General features: G+C 41.1%; 1 protein-coding gene across 1 annotated transcript in view; it reads right to left on the bottom strand.

Annotated features, from left to right (window-relative positions):
* Positions 1–15,523, bottom strand: part of NEK10 (NIMA-related kinase 10) — a 249,703-nt gene that overhangs the window by 123,068 nt on the left and 111,112 nt on the right. Inside the window, exon 22 of the mRNA XM_006883425.1 lies at positions 10,158–10,233. Within this exon, the coding sequence (XP_006883487.1) occupies positions 10,158–10,233 (76 nt within the window). The remainder of the gene's footprint in view (positions 1–10,157; positions 10,234–15,523) is intronic.

The following is a 15,523-nucleotide window of genomic DNA, read 5'->3' as shown; positions in this document are numbered from 1 at the left end:
CTACATGGTGGAGTGGACCTGGGGGAGGGTTTGTAAAACAATGAAAGAATTTTTCTTTTACTTTTCCAAGAGGGTAGTGTTCTGGGGGGAGCCTTTGGAGGGGACAAATGTGCAACAATGAATGAATGGTGGGGGGAAGAGTATCAAGTATGAAGAACATAAAAGGTCATAACAAAGACGAGGAAGTCAAGACTAAAAAGGATGTCAAAAAAGACTCTGAATACTGCACTAGAACATCAACAAACCAAAGCAAAGGGAAGACATCAGGAAGTCAAAGAATTGAACAGAAGATTTCAAGGGGCAGCTCAGGAAGACAAAGTATTATAATGAAATGAGCAAAGAGCTGGAATTTGAAAATCAAAAGGGATGAAGTCTCTTGACATTCTTTAAGCTAAAGAAACAGAAGAACAAATTCAAGCCTCAAACTGCAATACTTAAAGATGCTCTGGATAGAATATTGTATGATCCAGGAAGCATTAAAAGAGGATGTAAGGAGTGCACAGATTCACTGTACAAAAAAAACCAACAGGCTGACACAGAAGAATGTAATGAAACAACATATGATTGAGAGATAATGGTGATGATGGAGGAAGTTCAGGCTGCTCTGAAGAAATTGACAAGAAACAAGGCCCCAGGAATTGATGGAATACCACTGATATCTCAACAAACAGATGTTGCCCTGGAGGTGCTCATCAGATTGTGCCAAGAAATCTGGAGGACAATTACCTGATTAATTGACTGGAAGAGATCCAAATTTCTTTCCATTCCAAAAGGTGATCTGACAGTGTTGAAATTATCAAATAATATCACTAATAGCACACACAAGCAAAATACTGCTGAAGAGTATAATAAAAAATAACTGGAACGGTACATTTGACAGAGAACTACCTGTAATATAAACTGGGTTTAGAAGAGGCATCATATTAGGGACATTACAGTCAATGGTAGATATATCATGGCTGGAAGCAGAGAGTACCAAAGGAATGTCTGTCATTGACTATGCAAAAGAATTTGACTATGTGGGTCGCAACAAATTGTGGCTAACCTTGAGGAAAATGGGAATCTCAGAGCATGTGATTGTGCTCAAGTGAACTCTATACTTAGATGAGGAAAAAGCTATCAGAACAGAGCAAGGAAACACTGCATGTTTCAAAATTAGGAAAAGAGTATATTAGGGATGCATCCTATCTACATACCTTTTCAATCTGTATGCAGAACAAATCAAAGTCCAGGGGGTGGACTTGATCAGGAGGAATGTGGCATCAGGATTGGAGAAAGACTCATCAACAATCTGTATTTTGCCAAACTGAGGAATATGCACTTCCAAAACCAAGGAGGATCTGAAGCATTTGCGGTAGAAGGTCAAAGACTGGAGTCTTCAATATGGATTTGGAAAGAATTTTCACAGGGGGAGATATTCGAATGGCAAACAGACACATGAAGAAATGCTCCAAATCACTGGCAATAAGAGAGATGCAAATCAAAACCATAATGAGGTACCATCTCACTCCAGTTAAGAGTGGCAAAGTTTAACAGGGCAGCAAGTAATAGGTGTTGGAGAGGATGTGGTGAGAAAGGAACTCTTCTTATACATTGTTGGTGGGACTGTAAAATGGTCCAACCATTCTGGAAGGCAGTTTGGTACTTCCTCAAAAAACTGAACATAGAAATTCCATATGACTCAGCTATTCTACTACTTGGAATATACCCTGAGAATATGAGAACTGAGGCACAAACGGACACTTGTACACCAGTGTTCACAGCAGCATTATTCATCATCGCAAGAACATGGAAACAGTCCAAATGTCCAACCACAAACGAGTATATTGAGAAATTATGGTGCATTCACACAATGAATACTACACACCACACAGGAACAGTAACTTTGTAAATTATTACCTAACTTGGGAGGGTCTGGAGAGCATTATGCTGAGTGAACTAACTCAGTCCCACAAGGATAAATATTGTATAAAACTGTTATTGTAGAATGAGTATAAGGACCCAGGAGGGGTGGGAGAGGCTGGAAGCAGAGGGATGTGGATGTGCAGGAGGTGAGGGGATTAATTCTGAGGTGGTACACTTTGATGGGGGAGGGAGGGAGAAATTGAAAGAATTTGTTCTTGAAAACAATGTATTCTAATTTTGCACATAAAGTAGTAGAAAATGTAAAAAAAAAAGAGAAGATTCTCATCACTAGGAGAATTGGCAGCATCATGATAGAGAAGAGACTGAGATTGTTAACAATTTGAGCTTGCTCAGTTCTACAGTCAACACTCTTGGCACTAGCAATTGGGAAATCAAAAGACGAACTACATTACGAAAATCTTCTGTCAGAGACATCTCCAGACTGCTGAAGAGCAAAGATGACAGTCTAGAGACCAAGGTGCAACTGATCCAGGCCATGATCTTCACAATCAATTGTGATACATCAGAGAGCTGGACAATGTTCAAGAATGACAGAAGAATCGATGCCTTTGAGCTGTGGTGCTGGAGAAGAGTATTGAATATATCCCATGGCCTGCTTGGAGAACAAACAGGTTCTTCCTTGAGAAGTTGAAACCAGGCTGCTCCTTGGAGGCAAGGATTTTGAATCTACACCTGACATACTTTTGGGCAGGTTGCAAGGAAGGACCAGTCCTTGGAGAGAAGCATCATGCTTGAAAGCGTAGAGGGACAATGAGATGGATTGACTCGGTCACTGGCATAATGGGGGTAGGTATGTCAGAGACAATGAGGTTGGCTCAGGATAGAGCAGGGTTCACAGCTGTTGTACACACAGGGTCGCTGTGAGTTGCAAGCAACTCGAAGGCACTTAACAACAACAAGGTTTACAAACAAGCTTCATTCTTGTCTTTTCAGAATTTGTAAGTAAGTTGGAGGAGGTGCCTCCTATTCTTGTTGAGACTTTTTAGTGCAAGGAAAGGCATGAAGCCTTGTCAGTGATGTAAAAAGTGCAGCAAATGGAGGTGACTGCGATGAAGAACTTGTGAGGAGGTTAGTCTGCTTGTTTCAAAATGAAAGTAAATTTACAGAACACTGAAGAGCAAATAGAAATTTCAAGTTTGACTTTTGTCAACTGAGACTGCCTGTATATGCTTATTTTTTAAAGAAGCAACAGTATTTAAAATCTCATCTCCATGTCACAATCTCCATGGCGGGGTAACTCAGTACTAAAAAATACAAATACTTCTCCCCACCCCATGTAAGTCAAAATGTAAAGGCTGAAACTTATGCATACCTAATTTGTAAGTGCTAGCTAGGAACTAAAATACAAATAATTACAAATATTACAACTATTCCTGTCAGTTATGGTCTTTTTGAAAACATGACCTCCCATGAAGACTATCTGGATGTGCTCACAGAAGCAAATGTAAAGGTGTACCTCACAATTAATAGTTGGAACATCTAACTCAGTGGTTTTCAAATGTTTTTCTAGAACTCTGTCTTCATTGTAAGTGATATCAAAATCTGTAAACAGCAAAGACATAAAGACAAAGGCATTTGGTGTGAAATAGGAGGTTGAATACAGTCATTACTTATCCCACAGAACATGTACTCGCACACCTTCAACCTTTCTCCTCTCCATCAACACTGTTTCCCTCCCAAGACAATTAGCCTCCACTCTCCTGGTTCCAGCCATGGCCTGAAGTCTTTCTTTCCTTCACAGAGCACGTCTTCCTATAAAGTGATCCTCAACTCACCATTGCTAATGATTCCTTCCCCACCATCTGCCGTCTTGCCTCAGTTTTTAAAACTCTCCTGAAACTATTCGTGATAATTGTTGCCTTTCTGTAAACCTTTATTCTTTTACCCTGAACCTTTAGAAACTGCCAGTGAAAACAGTTCTTCATACTTGGCGTCTCTGCTAGACGCTGTTGACTTGGAAACGTTCTCACGTATTGTTTTTCCTCTTTTCTGTGTCTTCTTTCTGCTTGTTCTAAGCATCTCCCACTCTCTCACCTCTGTCTATAGCTTAAATGCTGTGGATCTCGGGGATTTAGCTTATAAATTCTCTGCTTCATACTCATCCCACCTAGATGCCAATGACCTGTGTATTCTCACCAGCTATAAACTTTTTCCTGAGCTCATGAAAGATTATTGTTGTTGTTGTTGTTGTTGTTGTGTGCCGTCAAGTCGCTTACGACTCATAGCGACCCCATGTACAACAGGCCTAAACTCTGCTCTGTCCTGTGCCAGTCTCACTGCCTCTGACACACCCATCCTGATTACCCCAGTCATTGAATCAATCCATCTCATAGAAGATCTTCCTCCCAAGCATGATGTCCCTCTCCAAGGACCAGTCTCTCCTTAGAACATGACCAAAGTATGTTAGACAAAGCTTCAGAATCCTTGCCTCCAAGGAGCAGCCCAGTTTAACCTTCTCCAGGATGAATCTGTTTGTTTTCTTAGCAGTCCATGGTATATTCAATAATCTTCACCACCACCACAGCTCAAAGGCATCAATTCTCCTTCTATCCTCCCTAGTCATTGTCCAACTCTCTGATGCATAACATGTGATTGCAAAGATCATGTCCTGTACCAGATGCACCTTAGTCTCCAGAGTGACAGCATTGCTCCTTAGCACTTTGGAGAGGTCCCTAACAGCAGACTTCTCCATCGCAATATATCTTTCAATTTCCTGGCTACTGGTGCCAAGAGTATTGACTATGGAGCCAAGCCGGCTAAAGCTATGAACCATCTCAATCTCTTCAGCACCCATCCTGATGCTGCCAATCGGTCCAGTGGTGACAGATATGTGTTGCTTATTAGACATAACAGCTTTACTGTCTCCAAATCGCCAACAGAAATCATGACACAGAACTCCGTTAAGCAACAGGCTGCCTGGTGTGATGATCCTAGTCTACCAAGGGCATCAAGGGATAAAGATGGACATTAGGATTTGCAGCTTTTTTTTTCACGCTCGGAAAGCTGTAGTTTCAATGAAAGTGAGGGAGACCTTCAACAAAAAAAAAGATGGGCATAAAGACTATAGCAATGGACTTAAGCCAATCAGATAGGATAAGGACGGCACAGGATAGGGAGGCATTCAGATCTGGTGTTCATAGGGTCACTACAAACTGTAGTGGACTCTACCTACAAACAGCAACACCAACCTCTCGTAAAGACTAAAAGCCTCTGAAAAGCCCAGTGGAAGTTTGCTGTAAGTCATGGCAGTGAGTGAGTGAGTGGGGAGCACGTATATTTAAGAACCTATTGAGTTCTAAAAAGAAAAAGGGAAAAATTAACAAGAAGTGGGTCTCCCAGGAGCTAATGATGATGTGCTATGGTCTGAGAAGTTTGATTAATTCAACACTATATACCAGGGTACAAAGCAATTTTTCAACAGAAAATGATAAATGATACCTCATCTTAGAGGGAAAGAAAGGCAAGACAGTAACTTCCTCCCCTAAATAGCTGCTCATTTCTGATCCTTGAGTGGCTTTTCCTTTATCTACTGGTTCTTTCTTTAAGGCTGTCCTGAGCAGACATTTGAGACTACCAGTAGGAAACCACCCTGGGTGACCATCAGGGAAGCAAACGAGGAAGCAGCGAACAGCATCGCTGGTTCTCCAATTTGTGTAATTATGGGAGATTCCAGAGATTCCCAGGCTTGAACCTGAAGAACCTTCAAGAACTACTAGAACTTGTCAGGTGAGTTAAGGATGTGTCCAGCTTTGGGTAACACTCAGCTTGGCTGTTTTTTAAAAAAGAAAATGTTTCTTTGATACTGGTGTATTTACATCATTTTTCACACTGAATCTTTACAATTTCCTTTACCCACCGTTCCCTCCACCCCTCAAATTGTGAGGCCCTATGATTAACGCCACCTTCACCCTTCACCCATACTCACTCCTCTGCTCTCAAGCCCCCCCCCCACCTTGGATCTTCATACACGTTCTACAGTATCTACAATAATGATCTTATACAGTATTTGTCCTTATGGGACTGAGTTAGTTCACTTAGCATAATGTTCTGCAGTCCCTCCCAAGTTAGGTAGTAATTTACAAAACCAGTGCTCCTGTGTTCAGCGTGCCATTTCTTAAAAGAAGAAATAAACTTTTCTTAAGTGTAGGTTGGCATGATTGTCAACAAAGAAAATCCCAAACAAACCATGAAATAAAAATCTAGATTCTATTGAAATTTAAAAAAAAATTATAAATAAAAGTCTAAAGCTATCTAGTCAAGATTGAAGGATGAAAAAATAGAATATCGTCAAGAGCATGTTTATATACTACTGGATGCTCTGGAGACTGTAGTCTGCATGAAGTTGAGTTGCCACCCCAGGGCCACGTCTGTCTAGGGTTTTGAATCCAACAGCAGGTTTGCTGGAAAAAGATGGACAGTCTCATCCCATGCAATCTAAAGTCTCAGCAGCTAATTGGAAGGTCAATCTTCAGTCAGTTTCAACTCCCTGGCAATGAATGAGCTGTAAGAGTAAGGGACAATTACCAACCAACATAAAATCATTTTTAAAAAAGAAAGAGTACGGTACACTTGGGAATCTAAATTTAAAACAATACCAATTATAAAATCTCCAACAGAAGTTTAATACATATAAATCTCACAAACCTTACATGGATTTATATGGTGAAAGCTATAAAATTTGATTTAATTAATCAAAGACCTAAATAAATGGATGAGCATACCATGTTTATGGATTGGAAGTCTTACTATGTTTAGATGTTCTATTGATTTAGTCAAATTAAAATAAAAATTCCTGGCATTTTTTAATATATATAAGCAAGTTGATTCTAGAAATTATGTGGGAAAGCAAAGTAACTAAAAGAGACTAAGCCATTTTGCTACCCCTCTACCTTTCCAAGAATGATGTCCCTCTCCAAGGAATAGCCTCTCTTAGCAACATGTCCAAAGTATGTGAGACACAATCTTATCATCTTTGCTTCCAAGGAGCCCTTTCTCCAAGGCATATTTTTCTTTGTTCTTTGGGCAGTTCATGGGATGTTCAGTGCTCTTCTCCAACATCTCAGGCAGCTCAAAGACATCAATTGTTCGTCTGTCATCTTTATTCATTGTTGCTGCAATCCCAAAGGCACACAGTTCAAATCCACCAGCTGATTCACAGAAGAAGGAGGGGCGACCTCCTCCCATGTGATTTTGATGTGTTGTTGTTGATTGCCATTGAGTCGAGCACAGCTCATAGTGACCTTATGCATAAAAGAACTGAAGCCTTTCTATAACTATCATCATTTATCAAAGATCATAGAGGTTCAAGAAGCACGTTGTTTAGGAAGTGGATGCCACTCCTGCTTCCAACCCATGTGAATTACTCCCTCTGAAAACCCACTGATGGGTCACCTACAAATTGGTTCCTACTCAGTGGCACACACCAAAACAACAACAACAGTCTTTATGGAAGTAGACTCATGTCTTTCTCCTATGGAGTAGCTAGTCGACATGAACTATGACCTTTCAGGGAGCATTCAAACACTTAAACACTGTGCCACTAGCATTCCTTTATGGAGACCAGATCTTTCTAATAAAAGGATCATAAGGGGGGGGGTCAAGCAACTGTAAGTACAGTAAGAATTTGGAACACTTACCAGTATTGAACATACCATGGTATGACTGCTAAAAGAACAAACAGGTCTGTCCTGGAGAGGGTGAAACTAGGCTGTTCCTTGGAGGCAAAGATTGTGAAGCTCTTTCTGACATACTTTGAGCATGTTGGAGGGAGGGTCATCATGCTTGGAAGGGTGGAGGGACAGCGCAAGACCCTGGATGAGACAAACTGACTCTATGACTGGGGTAGTGCTGGTAGGTGTATTTGGCACAATGAGATTGGCGCAGGATGGGGCAGGATTCAGAATTATTGTACATAGGGTCACTATGAGTGGTGCGTGACTCGATGGCACATAACAACAACAGCAACACCTAAGGTCAGCTGGTAGTTGACAATAAAACCTATCAAGTAGGGGGGGAAACCTCTTAACAAATGATGCTGGATCACTACCTGCAGAAAAGTGAAACGGGAACCACATCTTACACTATACACAAAAATCAATTCAAGTTAAATTAGAGATCTAGGGGAAAGCCCAAAACCATAAAGATCATAAGATACAAAATGGGACAAAACTTAGAAGTCCTGGTCAATGGTAAAAATTGCTTGCAAAAATAGCCAGATACATAACCAGGAGAGGACAAAATTGACAAATGAGACCTTCTAATGATTCAGTCCCTATGTGCATCAAAACCTTCTTCCAACAGGGTGAAAGAAAAACTACAGATTGGGAAAAATAATTTGGCAATATCATTTCAGATAAGGGTCTCATAACAAAAGTTTACAGAATATTACAGGGCTTCCACAAGCAAAAGGCTGATAACCCCATCATAAAATGGGCAAAAGACCTTTTACAAAAAAAGACACTCAGATGGCCAACAGAAACATAAAGAAATACTCAAAATCACTGGCAATCAGAGAGCTGCAAATCAAAACAACAAAGAGATACCTTTTCACCCCAGTAGCCGTAGCAAAATTTAACAGGACAGCAAGCAATAAGTGTTGAACACAATGTGAAAAGACTGGATCTCTCATGCACTGCTGGTGGGATTGTAAAATGACACAACCACTCGGGAAGACAGGTTGATGTTTCCTCAAAAGGCTAAATATAGAAATCCCATTATTGTTGTTGTTATGTGCCATCGAGTCACCTGTGACTCATAGTGATCCTACGTACAATAGCCCTGAAAACCAGCATCCTGAGCCAATCTCATTGATTCTGACACATCTAACCCATTTCTCCAGTTACTGTATCAATCCTTCTCAGCCTGGGTCTCCTCTCCTGTGCTGTCCCTCCACCCTTCCAAGCATGAGGTCCTTCTCCAAGAACTGGTGCTTTTGGCTACATGCCCAAACCCAGCTACTCCATTTCTAGGAATATACCACAGGGAAAACAGAATTGAGACGTGAACAGATACATGTACTCCTATGTTATAGAAGTGTTACTAGCAATTGCAAGGAAATGGAAACAGTCCAAATGACCACCAACAAATGAATGGATTGAAAGTTGTGGTGCATTCGCAGAGTGGAATACTATGCAGCACTAAGGAACGGCTAGAGAGCATTATGCTGAGTACTCAGTCTCATAAGACAAGTACCACGTAATACCGTTACTGTAAAAATAGAAGGATAACTAATAATGTGTATAAATGTCCAAAAGAAGAGGAAATGGGGAAAGAGGAAAATTGTTAGGATAGCAGAGTTTAGTGGGCAGATGAGGGGGTGAAAGAATGAGAAAGACCCCATGAGGACCTGAAAAGAGGAGGTAAAAATAGGCATTGTTGTTGCTGCAGTCAGAACCGACCCATAGCTGATCCTCCAATGGGTTTTCAGTGGCAGTTAATTACACAGGAGGGGATTGCTCATCCTTCTCCCGTGAAGCAGCTGGTGGACTCGAACCTTCAAACTTTCATTACTACAGCACAGCTTCTCACCACTCGGCCACCAGAGCTCCATCCTAGACATAGATCCTTTGTAATTAATTTTATAAAACACAGTATAGAAGAATTATTGTATGAAACACAAAGTAAATAAAAGACTGTGAAACACAATGTACACGAATGAGACACAATGTATACGAATTTTGTATGCAAACCCATATAAAATACAAAAATCTCAATTAAAAATGATGACACTGACTTTGTAATCAACCTGTTTCCTAGACCCATTCTCAGTACGTACGTCATCATTCATCTATTCACTCATCTAACCTCTGTTCAGTCTCTACTATTTGCCAGGTGGTAGAATACAAAGAGAATGCACAAAAGCCTTTCCTTGACCTTGAATGTTCAGAGGTGGAAAGAGAAGAATGAGTAACATATATAAGTTGGTTCAATAAAATGTTCCAAGAGTCCCGTTGGGTAGTCAGTACACTTGCCATTTAATTCATATCTGTTCAGTAACTATTACACAGCTAATGGGTGCCAAGGATCATTCTTAAATTCTTTTTTAAATCTCCATAAAGATTTTTTTTAAAAAACACTCACAATATTCCACCATTCTGTGTATGCATATTGTCTCCCTAATTGTAGAACGCTTACATAATAGCCTTCCTTCTCTACTACTTCTGTTATAAACCAACCAAAGTCACCAAAGCAATTAAATAAGATGTGTGAAAATCATAAAACTATCTCCTTACCAGGAGTACAGGATCGTCCCCACAACAGACGTGAGTTTACTGTTTTCTTGTTTCTGCTTCGCCAGGCCAAAGTCAGCTACAATTTATAAGACAAAGCAATACGTTATTGCACTTTCCCAGAATTAGCATTATTCCTTAACTCTTAACAGTCTGTACAGTAGTTATTGCCATTTACAATAGAATTTCTTTTTTTTTTTTTACTTTTGTCACAATGACCAATATGCCAATCTTCCACATCATTCTCAGTCTTAATTGGTGGAATATGTCTAATTATGCTTTTATGCATGAAGGCCTAATAAAGTTTATCATTAAAATACCTTCTTTAAAATACATTTTGCTGGATTAAAAGACAAGGCACAGTCCTTACTGATTGCTGGTGTTGTGCTTTTCAGATTATGCTTTATAATTTTCAAGTAAAAGGAATGAGTCTAACTGTTTTGACCCATGTCAGTCATCAGTTCATATGGTCAAAGGAAAAATAGGATAAACTTGAACAAACCAAGAGGGAGGTCAGGAAAGCTGAAATGGCATGTACGCTTGTGTGGCAGTAAATCCCACAAAACATAAATACAGTGTGTTCAGAATCCACTCAAAATAGTCTAATATGGGCAAAAGTTCGTGATTCTTAGGCAACAAATATCTAATACGTGTGCAAATGAGTAAGGAAGACATGAACAAATGCCTGTGAATTGTGGCGTTAGTGAAAAAAACACTGTGGGCTGCAAGAATGAACAAATGTCGTGGAAGAATTGCTGCCAGAGTATGAGGCAACCTAGATGAGGGTCAAATCAGACTACAGTAGATGGACTGTGTCCTTGACTATCCTTGACCAATCACTACGTGCACTGCTGACTGGAGCTTCTGATCAACCAGTCATATCCCTGACTGGACCTCCTGATTCATCAGACTAACTCCACCTCCACACCCCAGACTGGAACTTCTGATCAACCTAGAGTACCCCTCTCTGTATGCTGAACAAATAATTCATGACGCCAGACTCTATGAAGACGAGTGTGACATGAGGATTGGAGGAAGACTTATCAACAACCTGCATTAAGCTAATGATACAACTTCGGTTTGCTCGCTGAAAATTAGAGGGATATGGGAATGCTTACTACAGAAGATCAAGGCCAACATCCTTCAGGACGGATTACATCTCAACATCAAGAAGACAAAGATTCTCACCACAGGCCTCAAAAAGACTGAGTTCTGGAGAGTAGAGACACCAAGGACCAGAAGCAGAATCGTCACTTATGTGTCTCAAGCTATGATTGGGAGAGGTCAGAACACCGCCCTCACTGGGTCCCCTGGCTCTGTCTAAGGTGTCCAAGAACTTGTGCTCTGTGCTCAGTCACAAAAGCACTAATACTGCGTGGTGCTGCTGTTGTAGAACGGGACTGACATCGGGGTTGGGGCGAGACTGAGAAAGATGGGTTCAAGAATGTATACTGCATTGAAACAGATGTGGGAGAGAACTGTTTGAAAGTGATATATGATTGGGTATTATGGTCATGACAAGAGTCCGGAATGAAGGCTGCACAGTGCAGTGGACTTGAGGGGGTGTGAGGGGATTGTATACCAATGAAGGAATTTTACTTTTACTTTTCAAAGAGAAGCGCAAACTAAGGGGGAGGGGTGGGCAGGGAGAAAAATGAAACAATGAATGAATGGAAATCCAAAATCTTTGTGAACGTTATTAAAATTAATAAAATAAAATTTAAACCAAAAAGAGGGTTCTCCTCACTCCCAAGGACCCACTCACTCTTTTTTCTTTAAGAGTTGTTGCTTTTGTCGCTAGGTGCCATCAAGTCAACTCAATGGGCCTACAGACAACAGATCTGAACCTTGCCCTTTCTGGTGCCGTCCTCACCTTTTCTGATATGTGTGAACCCATCATTACACTCACTGCATCCATCTATCTTGTTGAGGGTCTTCCTCTCCTTTGCCGACTCTCCATCTTTCTAAGCATGATGCCTTCTTCCAGGGACCGGTTCACTAACAACATGCCCAAAATGTGTGAGGTGAAACTTCCCCATTCTTACCTCGAAGGAGCACACTGGTTGTACTTTCTACAAGACACACTTGTTTGTTCTTGTAGCAGTTCATGGGATATTCAGTACTTTTCCCAAGACAATTCAAAGCCATCAGTTCTTCTTGTTATTCATTGTTCATCTTTCAGATACACAGCAAGTAACAGAAAGGACCATGGTATGAATCATGTGCACCTTAGTCTTTAAACTGACATCCTTACTCTTTAGCACTTTGGAGAGGTCCTTGAAAACAGATTTTCCCAACGGAACACATCTTTTGTCATTTCTTGACTGCTCCAACAGTGTTAATTTTGGATCCGAGTAAGATGAAATTATTGACAACTCCAATCTTTTCTCCATTTATCATGTGTTGCCTATTGGTGCAGTGGTGAAGATTTTTGTTTTCTTGATGTTGAAGTACAGTCCACATGGAAGGAGAGTGTTGTTGTTGTTGATTGTCTTCGAGTTGAACACAACTCATAGTGACCCTATAAACAAAAGGCCTGAAGCCTCTCTACAACTATCAACATTTATCAAAATACATAGAGTTTAAGGAGAGTGCTTTATACAGATGACACAACCCTGCTTGCTGAAACTGAGGACCTGAAATGCTTGCTGCAGAGGGTCAAGGACTGCAGCCTCCAATATGGATTGAGGCTCAATGTCAAGAAGACAAAGATTCTCACCACTGGGCCAATTAGCATTATCAGGATGGATGGTGAAGAGATTGAGATTGTCCACAGCTTTAGTTTGCTTGGCTCCACAGTCAACACTCTTGGCACCAGAAGCCAGGAAATTAAAAGACATACTGTGATGGGAAAATCTGCTGTTAGGGACCTCTCCAAAGTACTGAAAAGCAATGCTGTCACTCTGGAGATTAAGGTGGGCCTGATATAGGCCAGGGTCTTTGTAATCACTTGCTGTGCATCAAAGAGTTGGACAATCACTAGGGAGGATAGAAGAAGAATTGATGCCTTTGAGCTGTGATGCTGGAGAAGAGTACTGAATGTACCATGGACTTCTAGGAACACAAACAGATTCATCCTGAAGAGGGTTAAAACAGGCTGCTCCTTGGAGGCAAGGATTCTGAGGCTTCGTCTGACATACTTTGGACATGTTGTAAGGAGGGACCGGTCCTTGGAGAGGGACGTCATGCTTGGGAGGGTAGAGGGACAATACAGGAGAGGAAGACCCTCTATGAGGTAGATTGATTCAGTGACTGGAGTAATGGAGGTAGGTGTGTTGGAGACAGTGAGACTGGCAAAGGACAGAGCAGGGTTTAGGGCTGTTGTACATAGGGTCGCTAGGATTTGCAGGTGACTCACTGGCACATAGCAACAACAACCTATGCTTAAACAAATTTGCTGTGTTTCTAACATCACTAGGTTGTACTTATTCTTCATTACTTCTTTCCCACTTCACTCTCCCTAGTAAGCGGTCTTGTTAATACCTTAGTAAGGTATCTGCTGAGCCAGGTCAAGCCCAGTTGTTCTTTATGTCCCCCCAGTAATAAGAATGTTCCTTACAAGCAAGGATGGTGGGACTTCATCTCACATACTTTGGGCAAGCTTTTAGGAAAGGCCAGTCCTAAAAGAAAGACATCATGATTGGAAAATGAGAGGATAAATAAAAAAGAAGATGCGGAATGAGATGGACTGACGCTGTGACTGCCCCGATGGACTTAAACACTACAGAGACAGTGAGGGCTTCCATCTGCTGTACAGGGGGTTGCTATGTGTTTGAGCTGACTCAACGGCACCTAACGACACATCAAAGATTTACACTTAACATTAGCTTGCATTCTCAAAGCAAGCACATTCAAACACTTATCTTTTTTTAAAAAAAAATGACTTAGCCACTAGGGTTAAAGTAAGGGGAACAGATGTTGTTGTAGGTGTTAGGGAGCCCTGAGTCAACTATGACTCACAGTGACCCTGAGAACAACAGATCGGAGTCCTCCCCTTCCTTCCTGTCTCTGACGTACTTGAGCCCATGGTTATGGTCACTGTGAGAATCTATCTCTTGGACGGTCTTCCTCTCTTTTGCTGACACATTTCCTAGCCTCTCCTAACAGCACGTCCTAAGTATGGGAGATGGAGTTTCATCAAGCATCTAAGAAGCACCCTTGTACTTTCTCCAAGACATGTTCGTTCTTTTGGCAATCCACGGATATTCAGTACTCTCCTTCAACAGTACAACTCAAAAGCATCGATTCTTCTTTCATCGTCCTTATTCACTGTCTGACTTTCAGATGCATATAAGTAATTCAAAAGACCATGCTTGGATCAGGGAGAACACACATGCTTCACATTTTCATGGTTCAGGTTTGCCATCATTTTAAGAGGTTTAATTACCAATATCATACTCCACCTCAAAAAAAGGCGGCCCCGGTCACTGAGCCGCCAGCGAGGACTCAGCTGCATCCCCCTTGAGCGACCTCAGCTTCCAGACGCTCCATTCCCCCTGCCCACCTTCTCCCGCCACCGCCTTCCACAGGCCGTTTCCATCGAGGAGAAGGAATCGTATCGTATGTCCGCTATCCAGAACCTCCACCCTTCGACCCCTTTGCTGATGCAAGTCAGGGTGATGACCTGCTTCCTGCTGGGACTGAGGATTATATCCATATAAGAATTCAACAGAGAAACGACAGGAAGACCCTTACAACTGTTCAAGGGATCGCTGATGATTATGATAAAAAGAAACTAGTGAAGGCGTTTAAGAAGAAGTTTGCCTGCAATGGTCCTGTACTTGAGCATCCAGAATATAGAGAAGTAATTCAGCTACAGGGTGACCAGCGCAAGAACATATGCCAGTTCCTTGTAGAGACTGGACTGGCTGAGGACGACCAGTTGAAGTTCATGGGTTTAAGTGCTTGGGGCTCACTGAAGCTTAAGTGAGGATTTCCTTGCAATGAGTAACCTTCCCTTCTGTCCCTTGTCACAAGTTTAAAATGTCACAGCTTGTATAAGGTAACCATTCGGGGTCCACTTTTAACTTGGACTAGTGTGTAACACTTTCATGCAATAAACTGAAAAGAGAAAAAAAAAAGGCAATGCTAAACAAGGGCTAGAATTCAGATTGCTAATCCTAACGGGGTTGACGGTCACATCATCTGTTCATAAAAATGTGCCCAAAATGCCTAAAGAATTTCATGGCAATGAACTTTAGTAAAGTACTTAACTACATGTATTTCACATCATGCCATTCAGACTGAATATATTCCACAAGATTTCAGAATAATAATAATAATAATAATAATAATAATTCACATTATTAATAGAATTGCCTACTTATCAAACCACAGTGTCACACTAGCACCAGGGTAGCTGCCTACAT

Source organism: Elephantulus edwardii, unplaced genomic scaffold, assembly GCF_000299155.1.
Source record: "Elephantulus edwardii isolate Elephantulus edwardi_28Jun2011 unplaced genomic scaffold, EleEdw1.0 scaffold00027, whole genome shotgun sequence".
Taxonomy (NCBI): domain Eukaryota; kingdom Metazoa; phylum Chordata; class Mammalia; order Macroscelidea; family Macroscelididae; genus Elephantulus; species Elephantulus edwardii.
This window is presented reverse-complemented; position numbering and strand designations above follow the sequence as displayed.